Here is a 14,377-nt window from a genome sequence, read left to right as displayed (position 1 = left end):
ATATACTCGTACTCATGTGTGCATCTGCAACGTATGAACATATTTATATAAAATACTTTTTCTTTTAAAACGCGCTGTTCTTCAAATGTATTTACATAAATAAAACGCAAATAAATTGAAATAATAATTTTATTTTTAAATAAGAAAAAAGTTGTCACAATAAAAAAACTATATATGTATTCAACTTATTCGTATGCTCACATATTTACTAAAATAAAAAATTTAATTTGAAAAGGAAGTAAAGTAAGAAAAGTCCAGGACTCGTTTTCTCAAAGCCAATAAAATTTAAATAGTTTCAAATACGAATTCAGGTATATGGGCATGTATATATACATATAGGTTTTTGATTTTCTTTTACATTTTACAACTTAAACAATACTTAAACGATACTAACATTATTAAGTTTTTTTTTTAATTTCTTTACTTTAATAAAAAAAAATATAAATTGCACATTTAGGCAGTGGCCACAGGACTCAGTCCTGCACTAGTTTGGAAGTTGTTTTTTATGTTGCTTTAAAATATTACAATTACTGCTATTTTTGCATGCGGCAGTGACATTTGACGGTATTTTTGCGGCAAAAACAAAATACTCGAGTACATTTTGACACGAAACAATGAAATCTTTTGAAGATTTTGAATAACGGGAATAAAAAATATTTCTCGCTATCTTGTGTACAATTTAGATGCTCAAAAACAACAACAACAATTAGTCGGGGCAAGTAGGACATTATCGAAAGTTTATTGAATGTTTCAGTATAGTCAAACGAATAATTATCCAGGTTGATAAATAAATGAGTTATGTTATCAGTTTTATACTTGCAATCACTCCACATACAACTTTTATTTACTACTCAAGCACTCTTTCTTCTTTACATATACAGCCAAGCTAATGCAAATTTCGTTCAGTTCCAATTATTGCCTTAATGTTTTTGTATCTAATTTAAAAAATCCAATATCACGGGTTATCACATTTATCTTTGAATAATTCATATCTTATTTATTTTCATCTTTTTGAATAATCTTTTTTGCCATTCACATTCTGCCCCAGAAAGGGCAAATATGTATGTAGTGGACGAAGTGGAGTCGTAATTTTGCCCTAATAGTTTTCTTGCAATTTGTTTACATTGTCATCTTATATTTGCACATATGTATGATATAATTTTATTTGTACTACTGTCGCTGTTAAAATAAGCTTTTGGGGAAGCGAAAAGAAATGCTCACGGTTTATGTGACAGAAATGATGTAAATCGTATGTACAATACCCATATATGGGTATATATGTATATATGTACATATGTATAATATTTATGTGGTTTTGTAAATGCAAATCCTAGCGTGAGGAGAAGATGTCAATGTTAAGAGTCCACTTCCAGACATAGGCTGCTCTGTTCGTTCCGCCACCAGCCGGCAGATAGCCTCTTAGCCGGATTGAATTGGAAGGTGGTAAGCGGGTTGGGTTTGCCTCAAAAATATAATACATTTTCGAATTTCGGGTTAAAACATGTGTGTATGTATGTTGGCGCGTTGTAACCTACAAATACATTTTTGTATCAATTTGTTTATCTAAATACAAGCATTTTAAATCGATGCTATTTGTGTTTAGCTATGTGTTACACATAGAAAATTATTTCCTAAAGCAATCATAACGAGGTAAAAAAACCTAGTCCATCACATACTTATGTATATTTTTTGACCTAACAACAAGTATGAATAATTCATACGCTTGAGCCTGTTTGGAGCGTAACATGGTTTTCTTAACTGTTAACAGTGAGATTTGTTGTTGTTGTTTTTGCTTTCTAGTTAAAATTTAGAAACATAAAAAGGAAGAAGAAAACAAAGAAAATGTATCTAGGTATATATAGTATTCGGGGACAGTAAAACTAGAGTTAATATATTTCAACATTCATGACTTATGTTACAAAATATTAATCTATATTTATGTGTATCTATACTCTTTAGAGTTTACTATAAAATAAGCAACAAAAACAAATTAATAGTATTCATATGCCTTAGCCAGACATACATATACACATAATTTATGTAAAAGGTTCATACTTGTAAACGCCCCTCTATCATTCATTTTTAATTTTACTAATAATTAATAACAATTTGAAAATATTACAACACTGTGTTTTCAACATATTTCTTATTAAACATAAATATAACTACTGGTTTTTTATTAGATATATTGTATGTTATTGTGTATCTAAAATATACAATTTCTTTTTAGCGAGCCTTACACACAATTATTTCTCTATAACTAATATTAACATAAAAAAGATCTAATAAATACAAATTCTTTACAGTATGCATCCTTCTTTGTATAAAACTGCTGTAATCCGCGAATATTTATATTCCCCGAAATTTGGCTGAGATTTCGAGCGATTTGTATTGCTTTGTACATTCCACAAAATCCACTTAAGTTGTAGGTGATGCGTTAATTCTGAAAATCGGAAAACATTGGTTAACTACGACAGTAATTATAAACAAGGTGGCGCAAAATTAGTCACGCTATCGGAAGATTTATAATTTTTCCAAATGGCGTCGTGCATCAACTATTTTTGACACTTGTGACGCAGTATTCAAACAGACAAACAATTGAGCGCGTAAAGATCAGATAAAGATTTTCATCACTGAAAATTATTTTTTATTCAGTAAAAATTATTCAAAAACAAAATTGATGATTAATTTTGCGCCACTTTGTACTAACTCGACTTGAAAACTCACCTCAATGGAATGTACAGCCCAAAAATCTATGTCGTTTATGCATGTTTTTAGTTGTGCCAACACTGGCCCCAGTATGCTCCCATCACACACATTTACACTCCATTGCAATCGATCTCTACAATATCCTTTGGCACATCCACAAATTGGTAGACCAGCCGTTGCCCATCCACTTTAGCCAGTATGCCACGCTGGTAGTAATATCGAAGGGCTCGTCCCATTGTCTCGTAATTCATATCCGGTTTGTTCTTATGCATTCCCCATAGCCGTGACACTGCCTTCGAGTCGACCAGCTTGAATACACCCTTCTCACGATTTGTCCACTTAATGAAGCGCGGACAGTATTCTCGATCCTGCAGCAACTTCAGAAGGAATTCCCATAGGTATGTTGTAGAACCTTCTCGACTACGTCGCTTAACACCCATTTCTATTTTTGGCTTTCGCGGTTTTTTCACTTTTCGCTGTGGGAAACCGCCAAGCTCCAGCATATAGGAGAGATCATAGTTGACATTGGACGTTGTTGGTTGGATTACACTTGGTTGATGCAGCACACCACCGGCAGCGGTCGCCTGGCTGTTGGCCAGCGAGGAATGCTGATGGTGGTGCAAGTGTTGTTGGTGTGCGTGCAGGGAATGATGTGGAGTGAGGCCGGGATTAGCGCGTGGCGGAGAAGGTGTGGTGAAGTAAGGTGTCGTTGAGTACGCTGTCGCATTAGTGCCATTCAACGTCCCGACTGCACCGCCATTCGCACCACTGCTGCTACTCACAGACGCACCATTGGATGGGTTTGTACCGGTCGCAAGTGGCAAGTAATAACCATCGGTCACTAAAATAGAATTAAGAAAGTTTTACATGTATTATAAATAAATTTAATCGATATGCATTAGAAAAATAAGTACGAAGAACTTTTCACGAGTTCAATTTGAGTTGCATGCAGTTAGTAAATTTGTCGAAGATCTAGTTTTATATGGTTTATGTTTATGTTAATATTTTCAATACTACATTTATTTATGAAATAGTTTGGGCAAGGCACACCATTTCTTGATTATTTAAGAAGCCTAGCTCACATGTTCTTGATTCTCAACAGGTCTATGAAATTATTTATTGAAATAGGCTGTTTTTAAAAACCACAGCAAGATATGGTTTTTACATAGAATGAAATTATTAAATAAAGCTTTCTGTATAAAATAGTTTAAATTTTGAAAATCAATCTTTCCGATCCTCAATTAAAATGATGTGCTCACTCGCATGTTTAATTGCGCTGAGCTTGAAATAGATTTTTCGTATGAAATGGATAATTTCAAATAGGTTGTAACCCAATATCAGAAAAATTACATAAAGAGCGAAGAAATCGTGTTTAGTTCATCATATCCTCTTTTGAAGTCGATTAAAGAATAAAACGATATAACACATGCCGTACCCGAATGGGTTGGTGCGTGACTACCATTCTGATTTCAGAGAGAACGTAGGTTCGAATCTCGGTGAAAGACCAAAATTAAGAAACAAGTTTTTTCTAATAGCGGTCCTCAGCAGGTAATGCCAAATCTCCGAGCTTATTTCTGCCATGAAAAAGTTTCTCATAAAAAAATGTCTGCAGTTCGGAGTCGGCTTAAAACTGTAGGTCTCGCGATTTGAGGAACAACATCAAGACGCCAGCCACAAATAAGAATAGCTCGGCCAAACATCCAAAAATGAAGTAAGCGCCAATTATATATATATATAATATCTATTCATTGGTTCGTGAGTTATTGTGCTAAGAGTGACGCTACTTTTGTTATTTTCAGAACAATTGAAAAAAGGAAATTTCGTGCTACTTCTTGATGGGTAAAAATACCGTTCAAGCGAAGCAATGGCTTGAAAAGTGTTATGGGGACTCCGCTCCATCAGAAACTGCAATAAAACAAGGGTTTGCTGACTTCAAACGTGGTCGTAGAGACACCGATGATGCTCAACGCAGTGAACGCCCAAATGAGGCGGTAACACCAGAAAACATCAAAAAAATCCACAAAATCGTTTGGAATGATCGAAAATTGAATTTGCGTGAGTTAGCTGATATCGCAAAGATAGCAAAAGAACGTGTTGGCTGAATATTGCACGAGCATTTGACTTTGAGAAGCCTTTGATCAAAGTGGGTGCCCTGGTTGCTCACTTCGAATTGCTCCCACATCCACCGCGTTCGCCAGATTTGGCGACTACTGGCTGTTCGGCGGCCTAAAAAAATGGTGGCCGATAAGAAATTTTGCTCGAATGATGATGAAGAGTAATCGGAATCGGGACATACCATTGAGTCACTTTAAGCCCCTCATCCAAAAAAATATTTTTGATATATTGAACGACGGAAATCGAATAATTAATAAAGTGAGTTGAACAGTTAGTCTAACTTTTTCTCATTAGCTCAGAGTTTCCTGCAAGGTACTTACATATTTACACATATGCAGATGTAAGCATAAAAATAATTGCATGCATGTACATACATATAATCGTATACATGTGAATGTGTGCGCCCATAATATTTTTAGTTACTTGGCTTACATCCGGCGTCAAAAATAAAGAGGAATGTTACGAAATGCCTTGGATATAAATAAAAGTGTTTGTGGGGTAGTGTGTGAATTGCTTGTGTAGTTATTTTATTATTTATAAAATTGATCCGTCATGCGTATGTATATATGCATTTATGCATGTTTCGACAAGTTTATTATTTCTACATATACCATATAAAAGGTGAGTTGAAAGGAAGGTACGCAAAGAGGAAATAATGAAAAACTTAAGTTTTATTTCTTATCGGGCAATTCACGATTTGTTGTATTTCTAAGAAAATAATACAATAAATACAATGGTTGACTAACGCATTCAGAAAAAATTTGTCTTGATGCGCACCAGGAGCTTATGCTTGCTTTGATTGGTATTATCCTTTTTCTGGACTGGAATTAGACCTATTCACGGACTTACTAGATGCTAATATCTTAACCAGTTAAGTTAACAATTTCCAATGTGAAAAATAAATTCAAAACTGCTAAACTTATGTTATAAATAATATATTTTCACTATTTTCAATTTGGGGTGAAACTGTTAAGAATTTTATTCAATAATTATACATCGTTTTACTGTAATCGCTCTGGCTTACAATGGATTTCTGGTACTGTAAATTTTTTGTTGTACTTGAAATGCACTTTTTTTTTATATCACCATTACATACAATATTTACAATATCTTAAATTAAGAAGGTTTCGAGAGCTCCGAATGTATTTTAGTAACTTTGTGGGTTTAATAATAGGTATTTGTCAGAGTTATAACAAACATATATACACAAAAATACATATGCTTGTTTATATTTTTATTGCACTGGAAATCTTTACATAAAATTTTTGGAAAAGGTACCACATGCTGGATTATGATTTCATTCAAAAGCGTCCCCAATCTTTATAATATAATTGCGCTTGGGGATTTTTATATGAGTATGGTTTAAAAATTAACCAAATTATACACCAAACATGTTGCAGTCCGCGTAAAATTATTCATGCGTTAACCCGAAAAATAATTCTTCATTATTTTTATATGACTATAGTTATGAGGAAGTGTTTGTCCTTCATGTAGGCGGTCGCTCACGCACAGCAAAATACTGACGTCTTGATTTATTAAAGATTTAAATTTGCAAATACCGTCGAGAAGTGTCCGCAGACGCCTGCTAAAGCTTCATTACGAAGTTGCTGTCCAGCATAAAAACGTATGATATCTGGAAAAACAAATTAAAGCGTTTAACATTTGCTCAATCGCATCTCGATTGGTTAGCGAATGCTTTTCAGCAAGTGGAGTTAGGCCATTATATAAATATTTTAAAGACTGTAATGTTGCTGTAGGCGTAGTGGAAAATGGCGTTGCATTGGATCTACAAACAGGATCAATGACTCAAAGCACACGGCTGAATCTGTTAAGTCATGGTTTAGCGCCAAAAGTGTCAATGAAACGTATTGGCCGCCTCGGTCTCCGCATTTGAATCCGATTGAGGACTTCTAGAAGTTGAATGGACCGATAGACAGGAGTAGCGTAAGCGTAAATATGTGCGCAATGATTAATTTGATTAGAAATCTTACATTGCTTTTTAAAAGAGTATTTTTTTCAAACTGTTCAATAATAATATTAATGAATAATGTTTCATAACATCAGGGATAGTTCGGCAGATATGCACATATCTTTAGAAATAACGCTTTAAAATACTGTAACATGGGGCAACACTTTTCTTTTTAACAACAGTTATTCTCTAACATATCTAATAACTAAAATTGTTTGTTGCCTATTTGTCTCAAAGTGGGTGGAAGTCAATCTAACAGCAACAAAAAATCTAACATATAAAAGGACAACACAACATAATGTAACAGTTATCTTGTGCTTTTTGCAGGCCAAATTGTTTTTTTTCTTAATTGTAATCCACAAACGATGATTAGAAAGCAATTCAGGAATAAATTATTACTGCAACAATAAATAATACATTTATTGCATTAGGGTAAGTTGGCGAGAAAATTGGCAAATACATTTCATGCTAACCACGTGAAAGTGCAAAAGCTTAGAAAAATATATAGCCGAAAATATTCCTGCAATCAAAGGACAGAAACGATGCTGTTTCTCTTGCAGCAGTGCTTATTGTGTTAAATATCAATGTAAGTCGGCGTGTGTATGTATATGGTGATGCAGAAGAAAACAGCAATGTTTACCAAAGATAGATATGTGCGATTAAAGTATAACTTTTTTGTATCGCACGGAAATTGGACTGTTGCGGATGGGAATATATGATATGGCCGAGAACCGAAATACAGCTATGTCATGAATCAGGGTGGGGATTAACGACGAACAAAATCTTTCCTTCCTGTAAGAAAACCTGCCAGACGTAGTGGAAGATGTACATAGGTATTGCTGCCGAAAAGAAGTTTTTAATTAATCCATGGATCCAAAGCCATGAATACTGGAATAAAATTAGGTAATTTGCAATGGGTTTCACAATGCCTACTCAATGAAGGAAATGAGCTGTGAATGTATTTCTCCACAAGTTGAGAGGCCTACAGTTTTATTCCGTCTCCGAACGGAAGGTGGTTTTTATGAGGAGCTTTTTCATGGTGTTTTCATTTGATGTTTTTGCCCGGGGCCTCGAACCGGGGTACTACCGAATGGGAGGCCTGCACCAACCCAGTCCACTATGGCTGCCGCGCATATATCTATTATACATATAAATTATATAAAAAATCTATTATTGTACTAGTTGAAAAATCCGTCTTTCGAGGCAAACAAACCATTTTGAGAAAAAAGTTCCATTAAAAATTATCAAATACATACATACAATAATTCTTATGAAGATATCATATGAAACTCTTAGTAGTGGTGGGAAAATACTTATAGTGAAGTGCACATTATATCGGGTAAGGTCAACGAATTCAAGGTTCTTCTTCAGGATATTATAAATCAATACATCCCATCGCTAAATCTCTACGCTTGTAATTTAAAAATACTAATATTTAATACCTTTATTTCAGGGTTTTCAAAATGCGGGTCAAGGGAAATCAGCTGCATAGCCGCAGTGACACCAAAAATAAGGAAGGGTTTGAAAGCAACCCTCTCGTGATATTTGCGCTTGCGCGCCATCTTTTTGTTAGCAATGCAATCTAACATTCATAATGGTGTCATAGTACGAATTTGCTTATTTGTGCGCTCATAATCGTTTATTTTTAATATTTGCTTTTAATAAGATATACCCTTCAATATTGTGATTGTTAAATAGCGCTAATCTCTTCCTTTGAAACAATACATTATATGTTGATTTGATTTCGTTGACAGCAAAAAACGAGATATTAACAAAAAACAAAAAATACCTTTGGGAAATGTAATAATAAGTAAGATTTAGAAGTATTATTTCAGTAATATAACACATAATAAACAGATGACAGAAAAATGCAAACCTAACAGATCTACATCAAAACTTTTAAGAAATCTGGTAATATATTCGAAATAATTTTATTTTCGACGCAATTTTCAACGCGATGAATGCGTTGAGCCAAAATTTTAATCACCTAAATACACTTGTATGAATGTACATGTTTCCGTTAGTTGGTTTCCTTGGCGGATATTCGCACAATTGGTTTTGTCTCGTTAATCGAAGAGAAATAGAACAAATTCAAAATGTGTTTATCACGTCTTATAAAAGGAAGCTAAATGTACACCGCCGACCACTTCGAGCATCACATATAAAATGCAAAGACACCGTACAACGATCTCCACATCACTCATTTCACGACTTGCTGTGTTTATGCGTTTCACAATGTAAAGGTATCAATCAAATATACAAATGCATACATATGTATGTATATGTGAACGTATGGATGCGATTGTCCATGTGCTTCAACTCAGCAAGAAATCCCTCAACTAGTGAAACGCATTTGAGGTTTGCAACTATTGAAATTTAGGCTGTATGTAAGTAAACAAGTATTTACATACATATGCATATTACAGAGTTAGTACCGTAATTTTTGTATATTTAACCTAAAATGTTTGTATGTGATAAGGGTATCTAGTTTATAACCATCAAATAAAGACTGGAACGAAAAGAAAGGTGAACCAGTTATAGTTCCATGTTCATTAAACGGGAACCAGTCACAACTGACGGATTTTCGCAAACAGAGAACAAATAAAATTTGCTCGAACACTTCATTATCACACTCGTATTCATCCAGTAATAACTATGAGAATTTCCATAAACAAATGAATGCTAGTAAATATGCATATCAAGAGATGCATTGCTGTTTAGGGGGCTAGTCTGGAGCATATCGCCCCCTTGTTGAATGCCATTTACTCACACCTCTCCGCTCTCATTTTGGTTTGGCGCTCACTCGTTTTGCTGTAGTTGTGACCTTCAGAATTTGTGCAAAGGCAATGTGTCGATGACCACGGATTCATTCATACATACAAAAATATAAACAACAAACGACTGCGAGAAAAGGCATACACAGTTCGCACACATATGGATCTGGCGCAAACGAATTGGTCTACAGATGTATAAGTATATATATGCATGTATTTATACATACATTTAGTGTCGTGTAGTTATACGAAACGATGGCGAACGGAGGTGAGGTGACTGTCAGTGGGACTGCATGTCGACGTCAGTTCAGTTAGCTTTGTGTGGCATCACAGCTGACGATGGCAGCAGCAAGTGAGACAAACATTACGTATACGTACATATGTATATACATAGTATGTCATGCAAGTATGAATGTATGCATATGAATATGCACATAGCTATGCTTGTGTATGCAACGAAGCGAAGAGTGAGAGTTTTTCCGATTACGGGAGAGTATGCAGGCATTTATTTAGCAAAATAGGAAGGGTAAGTTTGAATTCGTGGATGTTTGCTTTTGTTTTTGGTTTTGGTATTTCTTTCGAAATGCACTGCGTTCGTCGTTTGAGAGCCACACGCTTACTTATACTCGCAGTCATTGTATGTCGCAAATATTCGTGAGCCCATAAGTTTAATTCGCAAGCATCGAACATTTTGTAAATACATAGTATATGCAAGTACATTCATACACACATATTTGTACGTATGATTGGTATTATTGTACCATTCCGTTAAACAAAATGTGCGAATTTTTACCTCATATTTGCTAGATCCTTCAAACATTTGTGTGGGTTTTTACCACACAACTCTTAGAATATACCTCATTCAAAAAAATAATAATAATTTTTCCGTTAAGCTAACTTCAATCAAATCAATTTTAAACTTTGCCAGCTTTGTCACTTGGACCTCGATTTTATCTGGTCCATCCTCTGGCATTTCTAAGTAGTTTAATTAATTTAATTTCTAATAAGTTTAATTAATTTTAATAGCATAAAAAAAAAAAACAAAGTTTCATAAAACTTTTACCGTGGACTTCTTTTATGTATATATTGGTTTTGTGCTGTCTGTTTACCATACATCGACACAATGTTGCCATTGGTCAGCATACATGCGAGGTGTGCAAAAGACCTTTCGACTATTAAATATCATGGTGTAAATGATCGAATCTGTTATCAAATAAATAAAAATTATTTAGTTTTGTTAATACACTGTGCTCGATCGTAATTTTAATTTTCCATTATTCTAAGAAAATTTTAAATATTTCTTATTTATACTTCATTTGTATTCACTTATATTTAACACGGGTAGAGCTTATAAGCTTAAGCGGTTACTTTTTAATTTGGGTTGAAAACTGAATAGAGTTAAGGTGGAAGCTACTTAGCTATTTTATTTGGCTCCATTTTGTAGGAAACTCCCTTTTGCTATTTGATTATGTTTTTTTGCTTTGAACAGCTGTTTCGCTACTTAACTCAACTCATAAATCGCTTATATAAGTACACGAATTTCAACACGAGTTAAGATTTTTACCGATGAAGAAAATATGTGTCCATTCAACCCGAAGAGGCTTGTTAACTCGGTCTAAAAAAGTGTTTAGACACATGGGTTGAATTCAGCTGAGTTCAATACACATAAGTGATTAGAAATGAAGCATAGTATAGAATATAAGCATAGTATTTGTTTGCGTTTTAGTGATTTCAAAATATGTATACTGGCAATTCTGCCTAGAGATAGAGCAGTAAGCTGACATGAATGTATGAAAACAATCAAAGTCTACCGCAACAGAAACATTATGTGATGGTAGCTTTACATTTCCATGACACTTCCTCACATTTGATCACGTCAGCTGATACGTATATGAATGTCCCATAAATGAATTTAGAAAATTTAAAATTTTTTCCTATTATAATTGAAAATATTGTAGTTTTAGAATCTTGTCATTTATATTAAAGTAAACAACTTATATGTAGTTTCTTTGAATTTCGTTCACATACATATTCCATGCTATTTGGTAATTAATAAAGTATAGGCATATTTGTGCAAAGGCCTGTATGCAAATTGATCAATGAGCATACGATACTCAAGTAAATTAACGGTAAAAATAAATACAACAAGAAAGGCTGTGATACAGTTACGGGTATGCGTTTCGCCGAAGTTGCATTTCTGCGCGCTGTGGGTACAGGTTGCGACAGCGTTCGTCGATAACGGCACTATGGGGACGAGAATGGAAGGCTTTACGTAAAGAAGAGAGTATTTGCAATGAATGATTATTTTGGTAATGTACAACTGATAGCAGTACTATTGTTATGAAAATTATTTACACCGAAAAAGAGCGATAAATAAGCTTATATTTGCTAGAGAAAGGAGAATTTGCTCCTTACATTAGAAATTGTATTTTATCTCCAAGGTCTGTTTTTTCGCTTAAACGTTATCTACGGAATTGAATTATAAATGTTTGCCAATAAAAAAATACATATTTATATAGAATAAAAAAGTGTATTGAAAGAATTGACCAGATTTCTCACAATCGCACCACTTTTATGTCGACTCTACTACACAAAAAATTAAATAAGTCCCATTGTTTAAATTGTTTAGCGTGATTTTCTCAATGTCTGGTTAATATTGTTTTAAAAGAATGTGGCTTGAAATTGCGATTTCACTTTCAAATACATTTCAGCCCTATTAATCAAGATCAATACCAATAATATTTAAATTTCAATATTAATATGTAAGTAGTAATTGCTGACCTAGATTATATTAATTTTATAGTAGGATTAAACTATTTTTTCTTATTAATTAAATCGTCACAAGGTGCGCGAATTTCTATTTTAGCCACTATCGCCTGAATCTCTAGGTACATTTTTGAGCTTCCAAAGGGAAATGGAAATGTCTAAATTTTTGCCGATTCATTTTTACACACGTACATGTTTAACTGGACTAAATTATAAATTGTATTACAAATGTAAGTACCAAAAAAGTACAACCACTCACTTCCAACACTTCGACTCCATATATTTCGTAACGACGCTGTGTTTTGATAGAGGTTGGGATGTAGAAATGTTCCGGATGGTATATGAGACGCATGCGGGTGACAATGTGCAGGTATACCAAGCCTCGCTTTTATCTCATCGCTACATGGCTGTCCTCCAGAGCTAGAACTGTCCACGTCAGACACGCCGCTATCAGCTGGACTGGGGGGAAATGAACCTTTAAGGAAAACAAATTTGAAAGATTATTTTATTAGAAACGTGTACGAGTGTACAATTAATTATATATCTATACATATACACATATATGCTAAATTAATTTTAAAGGCTATTCGTTCCTCCTTAATACCATATGTTAAATTAATTACAAAAGGGTATAAAGGGGTAAAAGCGGCTCTTTGCTCCCCTTAAAACCATTTGAAATAATACTAATGATTTAATTTAAAAAATGTTTATTCCCATGATAATCTGTACAGCTCATTTTATGAGAGAAACTACATTGATTGAGATAAAAATATTGTACTTATTAGAGTATCAAAAGCAGTGCACCGAGTTCACTGAGTGTGTACGAGCGCCTACAAAAACTAATTTAGCGAACGTGTTAAATTTTTTGTTATTGGAATTATCTCATCTCGGTCTAGTAAGTCCCAGTTAGAGATTTCAATTGACAAATTTCTTCTCAATCTTAACTTACAGTAATGGTTGAAGTCGGGGTGAAACTAACTCTTAACCAAAGTCATATAAGAATCATTATCAGGTATTATTCGGGTTCAAGCTTTTAAAGATGATGGAAATCATAATTAGAGAAATTAAAGAAGATAATTGAACTTAAGTTAGACCAAACGTAACATGAGTAACAAATTTCATTGAGATATCTTCAGTATTGTAATACAATAGTTGAATCGCGTCATGTTTTTATTTTGAATACTTTGGCAAACAACGGATCATAAAAAAGGTTTTTAATACCTAGTACTCTGGATATATATAAACAATTTCTGTAAACTATACTCTCTCTAAGGAGTGGAAACTATCTATTTAAATAAAAGAACACATTTTTAGTTTAAAACGATTTTATAATTAGTAAAAATTATAAAATAATTTCTCTTAAGCCTAGAAAGAGTTTTAATTCCATAGAAGTTGTTTGGAAGGTTCGTGACTGAATTTTTAATTACTTTAAAAGTACTCGCAAGACAAAATATTTTATAAAAGTTCTAATTCAAAATAATTATTTTATACTTTTACTCTGGTGTGTGTTAAATTTTTCAATCGATTTCAATCATTTTAGTGAGTTTTCAAATTTGGAGTCTATAGCAAATAATGAAATGAAATAGAGAATTGTCATACTGACATCTGATTAATATGTATAGCAATCTGATTGCAGAGTTATTTCTATTTATGCTAGTACTTAATGTATTTCCCAAACATGAAAATACCTCAACCTCAGTGGCACTTATGGGCTAAGCTAAATATTTCAACTACATGGCTCGTCAGAAAGGTAGTTTAAAATCGATTTTAAAATTTGTATCTAATGGAGAAGAACGAATTCTAATGGAGTATTTAGGCGGCCGCCGTAGCCGAATGGGTTGGTGCGTGATTACCATTCGGAATTCACAGAGAGGTCGTTGGTTCGAATCTCGGTGAAAGCAAAATTAATAAAAAACATTTTTCTAATAGCGGTCGCCCCTCGGCAGGCAATGGCAAACCTCCGAGTGTATTTCTGCCATGAAAAAGCTCCTCATAAAAATATCTGCCGTTCGGAGTCGGCTTGAAACTGTAGGTCCCTCCATTT

The 14,377-nt window shown here is 33.8% G+C and overlaps 1 protein-coding gene across 8 annotated transcripts in view; it reads right to left on the bottom strand.

Moving 5' to 3' along the window:
- Window positions 1-202: 202 nt before the first annotated feature.
- The window catches only part of LOC129240221 (ecdysone-induced protein 74EF-like), a 175,096-nt gene continuing 160,921 nt past the window's right edge, over window positions 203-14,377 (bottom strand). For all 8 annotated transcript variants that reach the window (XM_054875877.1, XM_054875875.1, XM_054875882.1 and 5 more), the window contains 3 exons: window positions 12,593-12,808; window positions 2,728-3,550; window positions 203-2,443 (listed from right to left, as the gene is read on the bottom strand). In XM_054875877.1, coding sequence (XP_054731852.1) covers window positions 2,820-3,550; window positions 12,593-12,808 — 947 coding nt within the window. In that variant the 3' untranslated portion in view covers window positions 203-2,443; window positions 2,728-2,819. The remainder of the gene's footprint in view (window positions 2,444-2,727; window positions 3,551-12,592; window positions 12,809-14,377) is intronic.

The sequence above is a fragment of the Anastrepha obliqua genome, chromosome 3 (assembly GCF_027943255.1).
Source record: "Anastrepha obliqua isolate idAnaObli1 chromosome 3, idAnaObli1_1.0, whole genome shotgun sequence".
Taxonomy (NCBI): domain Eukaryota; kingdom Metazoa; phylum Arthropoda; class Insecta; order Diptera; family Tephritidae; genus Anastrepha; species Anastrepha obliqua.
The sequence above is the reverse complement of the archived record's forward strand: the minus strand, read 5'-3'. Positions and strand labels throughout refer to the sequence as shown.